Source organism: Melospiza melodia, chromosome 1 (assembly GCF_035770615.1).
Source record: "Melospiza melodia melodia isolate bMelMel2 chromosome 1, bMelMel2.pri, whole genome shotgun sequence".
Classification (NCBI taxonomy): domain Eukaryota; kingdom Metazoa; phylum Chordata; class Aves; order Passeriformes; family Passerellidae; genus Melospiza; species Melospiza melodia.
In genome coordinates this window covers 112,171,354-112,184,505 of record NC_086194.1, presented here as the reverse complement: position 1 = coordinate 112,184,505, position 13,152 = coordinate 112,171,354, and the positions used below count along the sequence as shown (strand labels likewise).

General features: G+C 37.6%; 1 protein-coding gene across 3 annotated transcripts in view; it reads left to right on the top strand.

The window, feature by feature from the left end:
- Positions 1–11,107, top strand: part of ELP2 (elongator acetyltransferase complex subunit 2) — a 38,615-nt gene extending 27,508 nt beyond the window's left edge. For all 3 annotated transcript variants that reach the window (XM_063164427.1, XM_063164417.1, XM_063164437.1), the window contains 8 exons: positions 1,124–1,219; positions 1,340–1,397; positions 5,057–5,129; positions 5,531–5,717; positions 7,297–7,418; positions 7,915–8,057; positions 8,592–8,705; positions 9,675–11,107. In XM_063164427.1, the coding sequence (XP_063020497.1) occupies positions 1,124–1,219; positions 1,340–1,397; positions 5,057–5,129; positions 5,531–5,717; positions 7,297–7,418; positions 7,915–8,057; positions 8,592–8,705; positions 9,675–9,831 (950 nt within the window). In that variant the 3' untranslated portion in view covers positions 9,832–11,107. The remainder of the gene's footprint in view (positions 1–1,123; positions 1,220–1,339; positions 1,398–5,056; positions 5,130–5,530; positions 5,718–7,296; positions 7,419–7,914; positions 8,058–8,591; positions 8,706–9,674) is intronic.
- Positions 11,108–13,152: the final 2,045 nt, after the last annotated feature.

The window sequence follows — 13,152 nt, the reverse complement described above, 5'->3', positions numbered from 1 at the left end:
AAGGAAGCATTTTAATAAGCTTCGTCTCTCAGGTCTTCAATGGCAATATGCCAAATTTTCCTAAATAATTTGTAGAGAAATAACAACTTAGTTGTACTTCAAATAACTTGTAAATATATTTTGGCAAACTTTTTTTCCCCCAGCTAACTCATGAGGTCTTCCAGTGAGAGGGGGGAATAAAACCTCCTTCTAGATTGTGGCCAGACACAGAATAACTAATTTCCTTTGACTTCATGTCAAGGAGGCAGCTCAGCAAATAGAACTTCCCTGCATCATCCACCACTGCTCACACAGTGCTGTCAGCATTGGTGGCTGGGAATTAAAACACCACAGATGTGATCTCATTTACTCTGCAGAGGAATCTTCTGGTGATCAGTGGTCTCAGATGAATGGTGCTCATTTCATTTTCAAAGAGAGCAAAGATGGGATGAATGAGAAGATAGTCTTTGCTTTGCTTTTTCTGTACCTTCTTTTTGAAACTGCTGTGCTTGAGAGGTACATTTGGCAAAAAGTTAGATTCTATCTGAGAGGAACTGTTCCCTATCTCTGTAGCTTTTTCTTAATGCCTTCACAATGAAAGTCAGAGTTGAATTTTCACTTACAATTAACTAGTTATGGTTCCCTCTGATACTTTTGCTTAAAGCTAAGGACTGAGCCCTCAGCATTTTTGCTCAAGTTTGCAAGTTATAGCTATACCTGCTCAAATATAGGTTTCCATTTAGTGATCTACCTCAAATTTAGGAACTCATCACTTGTATCAGAGATTTTTGTCTTAAACTTTTCAAGTACAGAAAGAAAGGTTTAACACTGGGGAAACACAGGTTGAACTCTGGTGACTGCTTTGCTCAGTGAAATTCTTTTTAGGAATCTCTGAAAGATTGTGCTGATGGAGAGAGGTCAGTTTCAAAATGAAGGTTAGACTATTATTTTTTTTAAATCTTCTTATTCTCATATGCACTATAATAACCAGCTTCTAGGATTCATATTATTATACTCTGCAAGCAGAGAAACCTAGTTTCAACTACTTGTATAAATATAGATGTTTTTTACTTGTATAATAAATCCTCATATTTTCCCTCCTTTCTAGTATGTTCTCTAGCTAATGAAGTCTTTATTTTAATAGGAGATATGACTATTCAACCAGATGAGGATGAAGAATCATTTAATACCATTTCAAATCAGTATCCAGAGATTTATTTTCAACCCTTGATCCTTACAGGTATGAGAATTATTCCTGTTATACGTAATAGAGAATGAGGTTCATTGAATATAAACTTGAAGCATTATTTAGCTGATTTGAAAAAACCAAATTTGAATAGGCTGTACAAATCTTTTTCAGAACCTCCGCCAGAGGATCACTTGCTGCAGAATACCTTATGGCCTGAAATTCAGAAGTTGTAAGTTTTATTTTTCCTTTTGTTCTTCGTTACAAAATTTCCAGAAAGCTGTTGCAGCATGTTAATGTAGCCTAGTCTTGTAACTCTTCATGTTGTACTATGTTGTTTGACTTTGTGTGTACTGTATTGCTTGTAAAATAAATAAATTATATATATATATATATATATATATATATATATATATATATATATATATATATATATATATAAATTAGGAAACAGTGAAGAAAATGGCAATTAGAACTGATGTGTCACAGTTTTATTTTAGTTGGTTGTTTCTGCTTAAAGCTTTATATATACTGAAGGTCTCTCTGTGTAAGGAGCTTTCTGCTGCTTTCCACTTCATGGCATGGGCTTGCAGATGTGGTGTGGAAGTAGAGGCTGAGGCATCCATGGAGGAGTTTACTACTAACTCCTGTCAGAGTTGTAAGGTGCAGTAGATGGAGCCAGCAGCACTCTAGTGTGTCTAGAGGTAGAGCAAAGTGATAAGTGTTGAGTCAGATGGTTACAAGGCTGGTTTGAGTACTGAATGCTGACAGAGTGATTGTCAGTTGCAAAGATAATGGAGTTACGTGGCCATGATAATTGTTTTGAGGTTGCAGCGTTTTAGAATTCTTCAGCTGTGTTTTCTTCCTTTTCTGAAATTCACAACAATTTTTACTTGATTTGTTAAGGATCCCAGTAACATGAGGATACGCTTTCAAAATCTTTAATGTTTTGGTATTGAAGTATAGCACAAAGAAATTGAATAATCTCAATCTCTTGTGGTTTTATTTATCTGAATCTCCTGAAAGGGGTCTCAGACTGCAACAAGAAGATTGTTGAGCCTTTGCTGATGGTTAAAGTCACCACTTTTGTCAGGAAGGAACATTACAGTTACATTACCAGCTTTGTGAGGAAGGAAATAAAAAGCTTTGAGAAAATGCTCTGCAGCTGGCTTCATTGAACTTCATTGAGAGGGAAGTTCTGTGGGAGTTCATCTTTGCCTTCAATTGGGCTGTAAATCTGATTTGAATGCTTTTAAGCTCTGTTACTATGTTTGTACTCAAGAATGATTTTAGGAGGAAAGCCAGTGGATGTTAGACCATACCTGCACATTTTGTAATTTCTGACTGTTACTTTAACTGTTTCTTCTGTGCATTCTATGGCTGCTAATGCACTCACATAAATAGATTGATAAGGGATGTTTAAGTAGTGAAAAGGAGCCAAGGCCAAAATTCTTCATCATTTGTCTTTGACATTTCACTAAGTGTAGTGGGACATTAATATTTTATACTCTGCTATGGGAGTACTGCTTATCTGCCTTTATATCCTGCATTCATTAAAATAACTCTGTTTTATGACAGTCTTCAGATGACTTTTATCTGAGCAGTTTTTTCTGGTTTTAGAGACACAGCTAATGATATAGATCATTTTATGCAAGAGCAGCAAGATGTAAAGCATTCATAGACTTTCAGATTTTTTGGTCAGAGTAATCTTGAAAGAAGTAACATGAAATCACATAATGTAGATTTCAAGTTGCCATAGCAGCAGAAGAACAGTGTGAGGCACTGACTTGCTAAAAATAGCTTGTTTGTCATTGACATTTGTGTATTCCTAGCTCTAACTTGACACCAAATTTTGAAGGATTAGTGTTGGGTTTTACAAAGTGTTTGCTTGAGGAGGTTTTAGTATGAAGAACTGGCTGAGTTTTTTACATAATATAATAACTTTAAAAATATGGTAAATCTTGTGAGAATATGCTAATCTTTATCCCCTTGGAAAATTATCATGGAGCATGCTGAGATTAAAGCTTGAGTGATGACATAAATATATATGTTTGTATGTACGTACATTTCATGTAATACACTTGGGAGTTGGAAGAGATCCTTTTTGGTACTAGAAAATTACTGTATTAATTTGTCTGGTCACTTGAAAGTCCATTTAGTCTACCTGTGCGTTAAAAAATGCTGTGCATTGTACAATGCTGAGGCAAAATTGCCTGTGGTTGAAAAGATAATTTCATTATTCATTCACGCAGTTACTTCTCTCCATTGTGAACCTTTATTTGATGGTGTACTATATAGTGAAGAGATCAGATTTTATTTATGGGATCAGAGGATGGGACTGTATTGTAGCTCCTATGCTGTCAAGGCTCATATACACTCCTTTAAAACAGCATCTCCTGTTGCCAATAGCTTAATTCTCTTTACTGGAGACAGCGATGGTCTATACAGCTGCTGGTCTGACCTAGGATAGTTCTACTCATGTAATTTTGCAAGAGAAAATATTTTGTGTTTTCTGTTAATTTAGTAAGAATGGTTACATTTTGACATTTCAATTTAGCAAAAGAATCGTTGCATGCAGAAGCTTGAAATCAACTGCTCTTCAAATACTACTTTTAGGAGATTAAAACCTAAACAACTGAGGATTTGTTTCACAGGTTATTTTCCCGTCATTGAATTTCAGGAAATGCATACTTTTGAGACAATAAATATTTTTTAGTTTTAGAAAATTGGCTTGCAGTGGTTTTCACTACAAAACAGTCTCCAGGAATGTGCTTTAAAAAGTAAGCATTATGATTAAACTCCTGCTGGTGGCAAATTAAGAGTAAGACATGCAGTAGTACCTTCGTCATTCTAAATACACTCAAATTCACAACTTAACATTTCAGTTAGGGGTACACACCAGTCCCTCTCCCTGGTAAAATGTCCAGGCACAGTTACATTTCATAAAAGCCAGTGCATTCCCAGTGTTCAGACATGGCTTTGGCAGTCTGTTAAAGGGATATGCCCAGCGATGTTGCTTCGGACTTGGTTCAACAGATTCAGACAGTAATTTGTCATTTAAGGCTGTTGTGGCTGCCAGTGAAATCCCATGAACGTCAGTCCCGTGTAAGAAGTTAACACTGCTGACCAAGGAGTTTATTAAGAGAACTGCCTATCTCTTCATTTCTAGGAGAATCATAGGAAACCACCCCACCCCACTGAGCTGATACTTGTCTACTGGAGGTTACGCCTCCCATTTTACTTTACTTCCAATCTTTTTCGTGACTGATTTTAATTTGTGTTAGTCCATATGGAGTTTCCCCTTATTAGTTAAATACCAGTCTGGATATGTGAGCTTGGATTTCAGCAGAACTCATGTGAAGCCTGATTAAAAAATGTAATTCTGGAGAAGGCTAGAAATTTTGGGGGTTTTACAGAAGTTTTTTTCCTTTTCTGACATTTCCTTTTAGTTCAGAAATCTTCTTGCCATATTTCACAAGAATAGGCATCCTTTGAGTGTGTGTTTGTGACATGTTTCTTAAGTGGTTTTCAAATACGTGGCTTATGATTTTTATCAGTGTGAAAATTGCTTTTTAAGAAAATAGGGATACATTAAATGCTGCTTTAATCTGCTTTGTTAGTCATTAGGGTGGCTTTTGCAGTGCTGGTGCTCTGGGACTATGGAATGGGCTGGGGAGATTTTTCTGTAGCCAGTTTCTAATGGAAAAAATTGTGCAAATGTTTAAACTGAAAGCTGAACAAATTGTTTGGGATGTGATACAGAAACAGTGGTGAGAAGTTCCTGGCAGGTGCCTTTCATTTTTGAAAAGGGATTTAAATTAGTATGACGACTCTGATACATACTGCAAAAATGATTGTGATGTGTTAAATCTGTTTTCACGTGTGTTTCAGATACGGACATGGATATGAAATTTTTTGTGTTGCTTGCAATAATTCAAACACTCTAATTGCCTCAGCGTGTAAGGTAAGAAAAGATTCTAGCACCACCTAGTGAAAAGTGCTGTCCAGTTTCTAGGGTTGAATCCTCTTCTTTCTCACAAAATGTGAAAGATTTTGTGTAAGTGACAGTTGGCTTGCAAAGGTGAGGGTGGATTGCCAATGAGTTATTATTTCTACATTGTGTGTGATTCATTTGAAGATATTAGTAAGATAAATTCTAAGAAATACAGTTCTAAAATGTTTTCTTACTGATATATTGTCAGCATTAGAAGAAAGTAGGGAAACAATGTTGAAACTTCCCAGAGGAAAGCTGAGTCTTACTGGATTGCAAGCCTAAAAACAAGCTAATATCTTACTACTTTGAAATGTGTGACTTTTATACTTGCTCTCATTAATTCATACTGATACTGTTTTCCATCCGTCCAGGCTTCCAAAAAAGAACATGCGGCAATTATTTTGTGGAGCACTACTTCTTGGAAGAAACTGCAGACTTTGTCTTTTCACAATCTGACTGTTACTCAGCTGGCATTTTCTCCTGATGACAGCTTTTTACTGGCTGTTTCTAGAGACAGGAATTGGTCACTGTGGAGGAAACAGGATTCCTCAGAGTCAGGTAAGATGTGAAAAGGATATATGCATTTATAGACTTGGCAGTTTGTTCAGTATTTTTGGCTGCAAAATATTTGAAAGAGAATTGATAAAATATTTGAATGGACATTTTGCTCGAAACTTTGGAGAATTATTAGTGTTGTAGGGTCTTGTGAATTTAAGAAATGCAATTAATATGTGGAAACATAAAAAGGAAATTAAAATGCAGAGAAGAATATAATCAGGCTTTAGATGGTGTTTAATTGATGGATGTAATGAAGTCCTCGTGCCTCCTGCGTGTGATTGTACGTTTGACTTACTGAAATCAAGCACACAAGCTGAACTTCAGATTGGCATTCTGTCAAGGAGAGCCTTCATTGCAGAGTTCTGTGCAGGCATAGCCAGAAGGTTCAGTGCTGCACCCATATCCTGCACAAACTGCCTTGTCCCTGCTTGCATGGCCTGACCCTTTGAGACTCCTGACAGGATTAATCTGTGTCTTTGGTGTGGCTTTCTGATAATCCTACACAATTGATTAATTTGACTAGAACTGGCTATGTCTGGAAAAAGAGCTGATTGTAAGGACTCAGTTGACTTTCTCATTAAGACTTTGAGCCTTGCAAAATCATGAGGAGATTGCTATTGAACACTTTAATAAAATCCTAGAACAGATGCTTGTGCTGAAAGTGATTATCATTGCACTCTTGGCTTAATAGCATATAAACACTGCTGGGCTCTATAGAATGTTCCTAGAGACTTGGCAGTGAGTTTTGGCCCCTTCAGACAGTGTCCAGTTGTATCCTGGCCTGAATTTCTGTTCTATTCAGACTTCTATTCTAAAGCCTGGCATATTGTCTACAGTAGTTACACAATGGTTCAGGATAAGGATCATGAATACTCATAGCAAGTAGAGGAAATCCTCTTTTCATCTGTTCATCAATAACCCTTCTGTCTACAAATAACATCATTATCAATGTAAAGCAAAACTGCTGCTATTGGCATCCCAAGAAGTGGTTATTTAAAGTCTGTGCTCCAAAATGACAACCTTTTCTACTTAGGAAAAGCATTCTCATTTACTGATCTGCTGATCAGATATAGTGCCTGATGGTATACATGCTGAAATATGAGCTTGTCTCTTTGGGAACACATTAATCTTTACAATTGGACCATTATGATTTGACAGTTGGGACTTCACTGGTAAATAGGAGCTTTAGTGAAATTACTGGGGAAATGTGAACACAAGGTAAATGTTGCACTATTCAAAAACTTCTGAAGTCAGTGTTCTTAAAAAAACTTGATAGACATAACCTGAAGGTGTTCTACTTAAATTCTTCTGAAAAAGAAATTTATTTAAAAGATTGAATTGTTCCTACTGCTTTAGGGCTATGAGGTCTTACTGATACGGTCTTGAACAGGTGCTAGTTATCACTGTCGTAAGTGCTGGAAAAAACCTCATATAGTTGTAAGTATTCTCAGTTGCTTTAAAGATGAGTGGAATAATGTCAAAGTATTCTTGCAGTTCTGACATAGAGTTTAGTAAGAGTAACAATCACTTTTAATATGTAAAGCAGTTGAAACAAGGCTTTTTCCTCTTTTTATTCCAGGACCAGTCTTCACTTGCTGTGCATACACAGATAAAAATACAGCTGTTCACAGTCGAATCATTTGGTCCTGTGATTGGACACCAGACAGCAAGTATTTTATTACTGGCAGTCGGGACAAAAAGGTAATTAATGTTAAAGAAATTTAGAAAGCCCAGGGTTATTTTAAACATCTTTTAGAATAACAAACACTGTATTCTAATGAGCCTCTATTTTATATATACACAACAATCTTATTGCATGTATTAGCACAGAAATCAGTGATACTTTCATAAGCTAAATAAAGTGCTTGAATATGTATATACAAGACTGTGGGCTGCCAGTTGGACATTCTCCCTTCTTTTTTCATGCAGTGAGACAAGCATATGTCACATAATTCTATGGGTCTCGAATTTTTCTTTAACTTTCATAACAGAATCTGGTTTTGTTGTCAGTAACTTTCATGAAATCAGACAGACTGCCTACAAAGTTGAATCTTTGTAGGTAGAGGGTGTTTTTACCATTTTTAGGGTCATCCACTGTGCCTTGAAATTATTTTAATGAAGTTATTCCTTATGTTTTTGTATGTGCATTTACAAGAAGATTGAAGTGGAAGTTCACAGATGATGCTTTTTCTTACAGGTCATTATCTGGGGGCAGTGTGATTTGCCAGTGATTACTGAAGGGAATGAGCTGGATGCAATCAAGCCTTGTTCAACAGTGCTGGATGCCGGGGATTCTGTGACTGCTGTTGGTATCAGCCGTGTGCTTACTCCTGATGGAAGGTATTGCTGGTTTTCTGTAATGTCATTTTGTGCTTAATCTGAAATTAGTATTTATCCCTTTAGACAACTAGTTTCCTGTGGCTAAACAGCTCCCTAAATCTACTTGTCAATTGTTTTGACCATTCTTTAACAGAATGACCTCTACTTTTTTTCTTTCCTAGCCACCTTTTCAGGTATATGGTGACTTCTCCAAGCAGTGTAATGAGAAAAATGGAAGTGGGAGAGGGGAGGAAGAGATGCATGGACACATCTGAAACACATTAATTCTTCCAAAAATATTGACTGATCTGATGTTGTGATAGCCTCCTTATTTTTTCCTAACCAAATATATGTAGCAGGTCTCTGCTTTGCTAATTTTTTTGTGAAGCAGCTTGGATGTATTAATTTTTTTCATGGAAAAGTAAATACTGATTTAAAGGGCAAGGTGCAACAACAGTGCTTGAGTGCTATTCTTTCTATCCTGCATTAGAACTGACCTCACTGAGCTGTCTACTGTAATTTCTAATGAAATGAATGTAATTATTCTCTTGATAGATACATTGTTGCAGTAGGCCTAGAGAATGGGAAGATTATTTTGTACACGTGGAAGCAAAGTGGGAAAGAACCAGCACTGGAGGACTGGACCACAGGTGTTGAGATAGATAACAGGTATGTCTTTTGAAGTGAGTTAGGAGCAATGAAGTACTATTCTTCAGACTAACAGTGCTGGAGTTCTGTTCTTATAGTATAAAATATATGAATCTAGTTTATTTCTATATCAAAAATTGTTATCATTTTAGGAAAAGTTTGATTCCTGAAAGTTTAAAGATGTCTTGAAGCAAAACCCAGAAATAAAAATATTATTTATTTAGATGTGTTAAAAAACCTTCCAACAAATATGAACAAAAACCAGAGGGGAGTTAAATCCAAAATACCTCATGCTATGCAAAAGCTTTGAGAAGTATTACCCTTTTTGGCCTACTTAAAAAAAAAAAAGCTTTACCTTTAGTCATAAATATGATGATAAAAAATAGTGATAAGAGAGTGGAAAGGATTGCTGTCTGTGTACATCAGCAAAACACTTAGGAGTGGATGACAGCAAGCTTTGGTGGGCAGCTTCCAGCAGAAACCATTGGAGTGACAAGCTGTATGTGGGGCTGCTGCAGTGACAGCTAGAGAGACTCTGGAGAGACTTGGAATGTTTCACTTGAAGCACTCCCCTGGGTTCTTCTGTCACACACTGGCATTGATAGTAACAGAAATGGAAGTTGATGGTGACTTTGGCCTGTGTGTGCTTGCAGTGAATGGGAAAGAGACACCAGATAACAGGAAATTGCAGGCTGAAAGCCAGAAATCTGTCATATCTAAGTAACTGAGATACTTGACCTCCAGCTTAATGTGGTAAAACTGAAAATCAATAGCTGTTTGAATTATTGATGAGTGAGAGGATAAAATGTCATTAGTGTTAATGACTCTACTTAATAAGAACTTAATACCTGCTGGTTGTCACAAGTCAGTTTTTCCTCAGTTGGTAGTGTTAACTGAAGAGTACTAATTACAGGAGTGTTGATGTTTACACTCACATGCCCAACTGTGTTTAACATTTTGCAGTTACGTATGGATTTCTTTTTGTTGCAGCCAAAGCCATGCTCTTGCTGTGAAGCGCTTGTGCTGGAGACATCACGCAGGCAGAGCTGGACATAATGATGAGAGCAGCAGCAAGTGGTTGCAGCTTGCAAGTTGTGGAGCTGATCACTGTGTTAAAATATTCAATGTCAACAGATTTGCTCTTTAGCAAAGACAGAAGGCCTGTTTGTGCCAAACAGATTCACAGCATTTTATTTCAACTTTTAGCCACTTGGATTATTGAATTTTCTATTTTCTGCTGTGGAAAATAAAGTATCTTACATGTAACTTATTAAAGCAACTTTAGTGGAAGTTTGAAATATCAAATATTTTTCTAATCCTGCAGTTCTGGGGATATGAAGTATGTGTTTTGTTTGGTGAGTATCCTGAAACTGAGGGATGGGAGGTGGGGTAGGGCATGGGAGGATAATGAGAGAGCTTTGTTTGCTGTGAACTCGAAGGGTAAGTGGGAAGCTGCTGACACTTGGGCACTTCTGTGCTTGAGATTTCACTTGGAGTGCTGAATTTTTTTTATCCCCTCTTGCTATTAAAGCTAACTCTTGGTGGGCCCGCCAGTGCTGCCAGTGTGTGTTCAGACATGTGCAGCCAGAGGTCAGGGTTAAACATGGAACTTTCTCTGATTGCCTTTGAATGTGTATTAGAGCTCTGGTCCAAGTCTGAGGCAGCCTGACTCTGGAAGGAGTAGTTTGTATTCAGATGCTTGGGCAGTCCTGCTTGCTTTTACTCCCTTATTCTGCTTTGCAGGGCTGAACTCATACTTCTTGGTCAGGTGGGGCTTAAAGCTGAACTCAGAGACCGCTTAAATCTTCTGGTGTCTCCCCTGTGAGCCCTCTCTGAGCAGAGTGTGATAGAAGAGCCACCTCTGAGACTGTTGGAGGGCTGTCCTCTACAGTTCAGACTGGAAAAGCTTATGGATATCACTAGGCAGGAGCTAAAAGGAGGCAGCCATTCCTTACAATGCCTTTGGGCTCTTCCTGACTTCTGAGGGCTCCTTCTTTACTCTTGTGAAAACAAGTTAACTTGGTTGTCCCATAGTGTAATTTGAGTGCTAAGACACTGAGAGTACTTCAGAAAGACTTCATGTCAGCAGGTCTATATCTGGTTCCAAAGTCTAACTTAGAAATAAGTTAAACTTTGAGAGTGAAGTTGTTATTCCCGAACTGCTTGCTACCTGTAACTGGCAGTGCAGAGGTAACTGGAATTAACTTTCTACTGTTTTGGGTATTTAGATTAAGAGTGTAGCTCTTTCAGAGTGGGCTATACTGTCTTCAGAGTAATTATGGTTTATGCCTTGAAAGGTTTTGTATTTTAGCTCTTTATTTTCAGTTCTGTTTTCAGCCATTAAAAAACCAAACCCATTCTTTAAAATGGGGGCAGGAGAATAATAAAAGACTTATTTAATAAAGATAATTTGCTACATTTTACTTGTGGTACCCAGTGCTTTCCTTACATGAATGCTTTAGCATTCAGGCATTTGAGTATTGTATTTCACTTGTCTGGGAATTTCAAAGCAACTATATCCTGACAAGGGAAGGGCATAACTTATCACTCATGAGGTTTCAAAAAGCTGCCAAAAGTGGGTCTTTATTCTGTGTCACAATTGTAATCTTGTATCTTAAAATTTGATGATAATACTGCACAATTCTTTTCAATAATAGTATATCTTGTTATGTGGCCACTTCTGGGTATAGTTGACAATGAAGTATCATATTGGTTGTCCCTCTCTTTTATTTTGTGAAATACTGTCATTGACTAGCATCAGCTCTTAGAGGATTTAGTAATCCACTCCATTGCCCCTGGGACTTGGGGAACATTCATTCACATTCATTGTTCCAGCTTTAAATGCACCAGATTAGTCTGTTGGTCTCTTAAGTCTAAATGTTTATAATACACACTTTAAATTTTCAATTAAGTTAGAGGTTAGACACCTCAACATATGATTAATATTTTATGTGTGGTACTCCTTTTGCTCACACATCACTTTGCTATGCATTTAGTAGGTGTGGCTTTAATATACACCTTTGTCTTCTCATAAATCCACTCATGTCTTTTCAAAATGTAAATCAGCATGTAAAAAATACTAAGGAATGAGCTGCTGTCAATGTACCTGGTGTTCTGAAATTCTCTGCTTGTTATACAGTGCCACTGAAAATGGAGTTGAGAAAATTGATGGGATAAACTGAAGTTTTGAAAAGAACATTTTGTGACCTTTTGATACATTTGAGGTAAAGCCATCCCATGAAGATTTTAGATACATATTATCAGTATTTACTGGCTTTATGCTAAATTTGAAGAGACTTTGTGGTCAAAGATATGAACAAACTGTTTTATATAATCATGCCTAAAGGAGGAGGATTATTTTGTTTTACACTAGAGGTGCCTGTGACAAAGCAAGCAAGAAATGGCATGGGTCTTGTTTGTAACTAAAAACTATTGAGATTGTCCAAAGCAATCTTAAATCTTTCAGTCCAGGGTGCAGGTGTAGGAATCCTCAAGTCTGTATTGCACCAACAAGCCATGCTAACACTGACATTAGAGGTGAGTATGCTGTGGTGTCTGGTGGATGAGGAGTGCAAAACAAGCTCTTTGTGTAAACTGGGAGGATGTGGGATGCTGACCTTCAGCCCGAGGAATTCCTACCTGGGCTCCACGTGGCAAGCTGCCTAAACACTGCTGCCAAGCTATTGATTGTGTTAATTCCTTCAGTTATGAAATGGCAAAGAAGGAGCAGGTTATGCATCATGCTAAGCCTTAAAAAAGTGCTATCCTGCCGTTTCTCTTGTGGGCTGAGACTTCAGAAGTAACTAGAGGCAGTTGAAAATTTCAAGGAAGTCAATTATTGAACTCTGAGCTATTGAAAGCATCGCTTTGGCAACTCTGACTAATCTCTGTTTTCCAAAATATTTAACGTGAAGAAATGAGAATGCTCCAAGGCTCACTGCCAACTGCAGCTAATGCGGAGATGAGGGAAGAGGAGGAAGCAGCTGTGTCCTCATTTAGACTCAAATCTCACTTTAAAGAAGTGGCTGTTAAAAATAAGGAAACTTTAAAATAACTGAAATGGGAAGCAAAAATATTACTTGCTCTGTTTTAAGGAGCATCTGGAGCTGTACAAAAGATGAGGCAAAATCACTGACGGGACAAAAATCAGAATTTGCCTTTTGTGTGCTGGAAGCTGGTGGAGGTGGGAGTTGTTGAGCACAGTTCAGCAATGCCCCTCTACTGCTCTTTTATCAGCAGTCCTTATCAGGCTCTGCAGTGGTAGTTTTGAGGCAGCTGGGCAGGGCAGCCTGTTTACCCTGTGACACCCTTGACCGTCCAAACATTGCCATTTTTGCCCTGTGCATTGGCACACCCTCAGACAGTTGTGGGATATCCTTTCAGAGACACTTTTCTCCCCCAGCCAGGAACTGCCTTTTTTTCCTATGCCAACCACCGGATTTCCCGCATCCTGCTTCTGTGTTTTTAG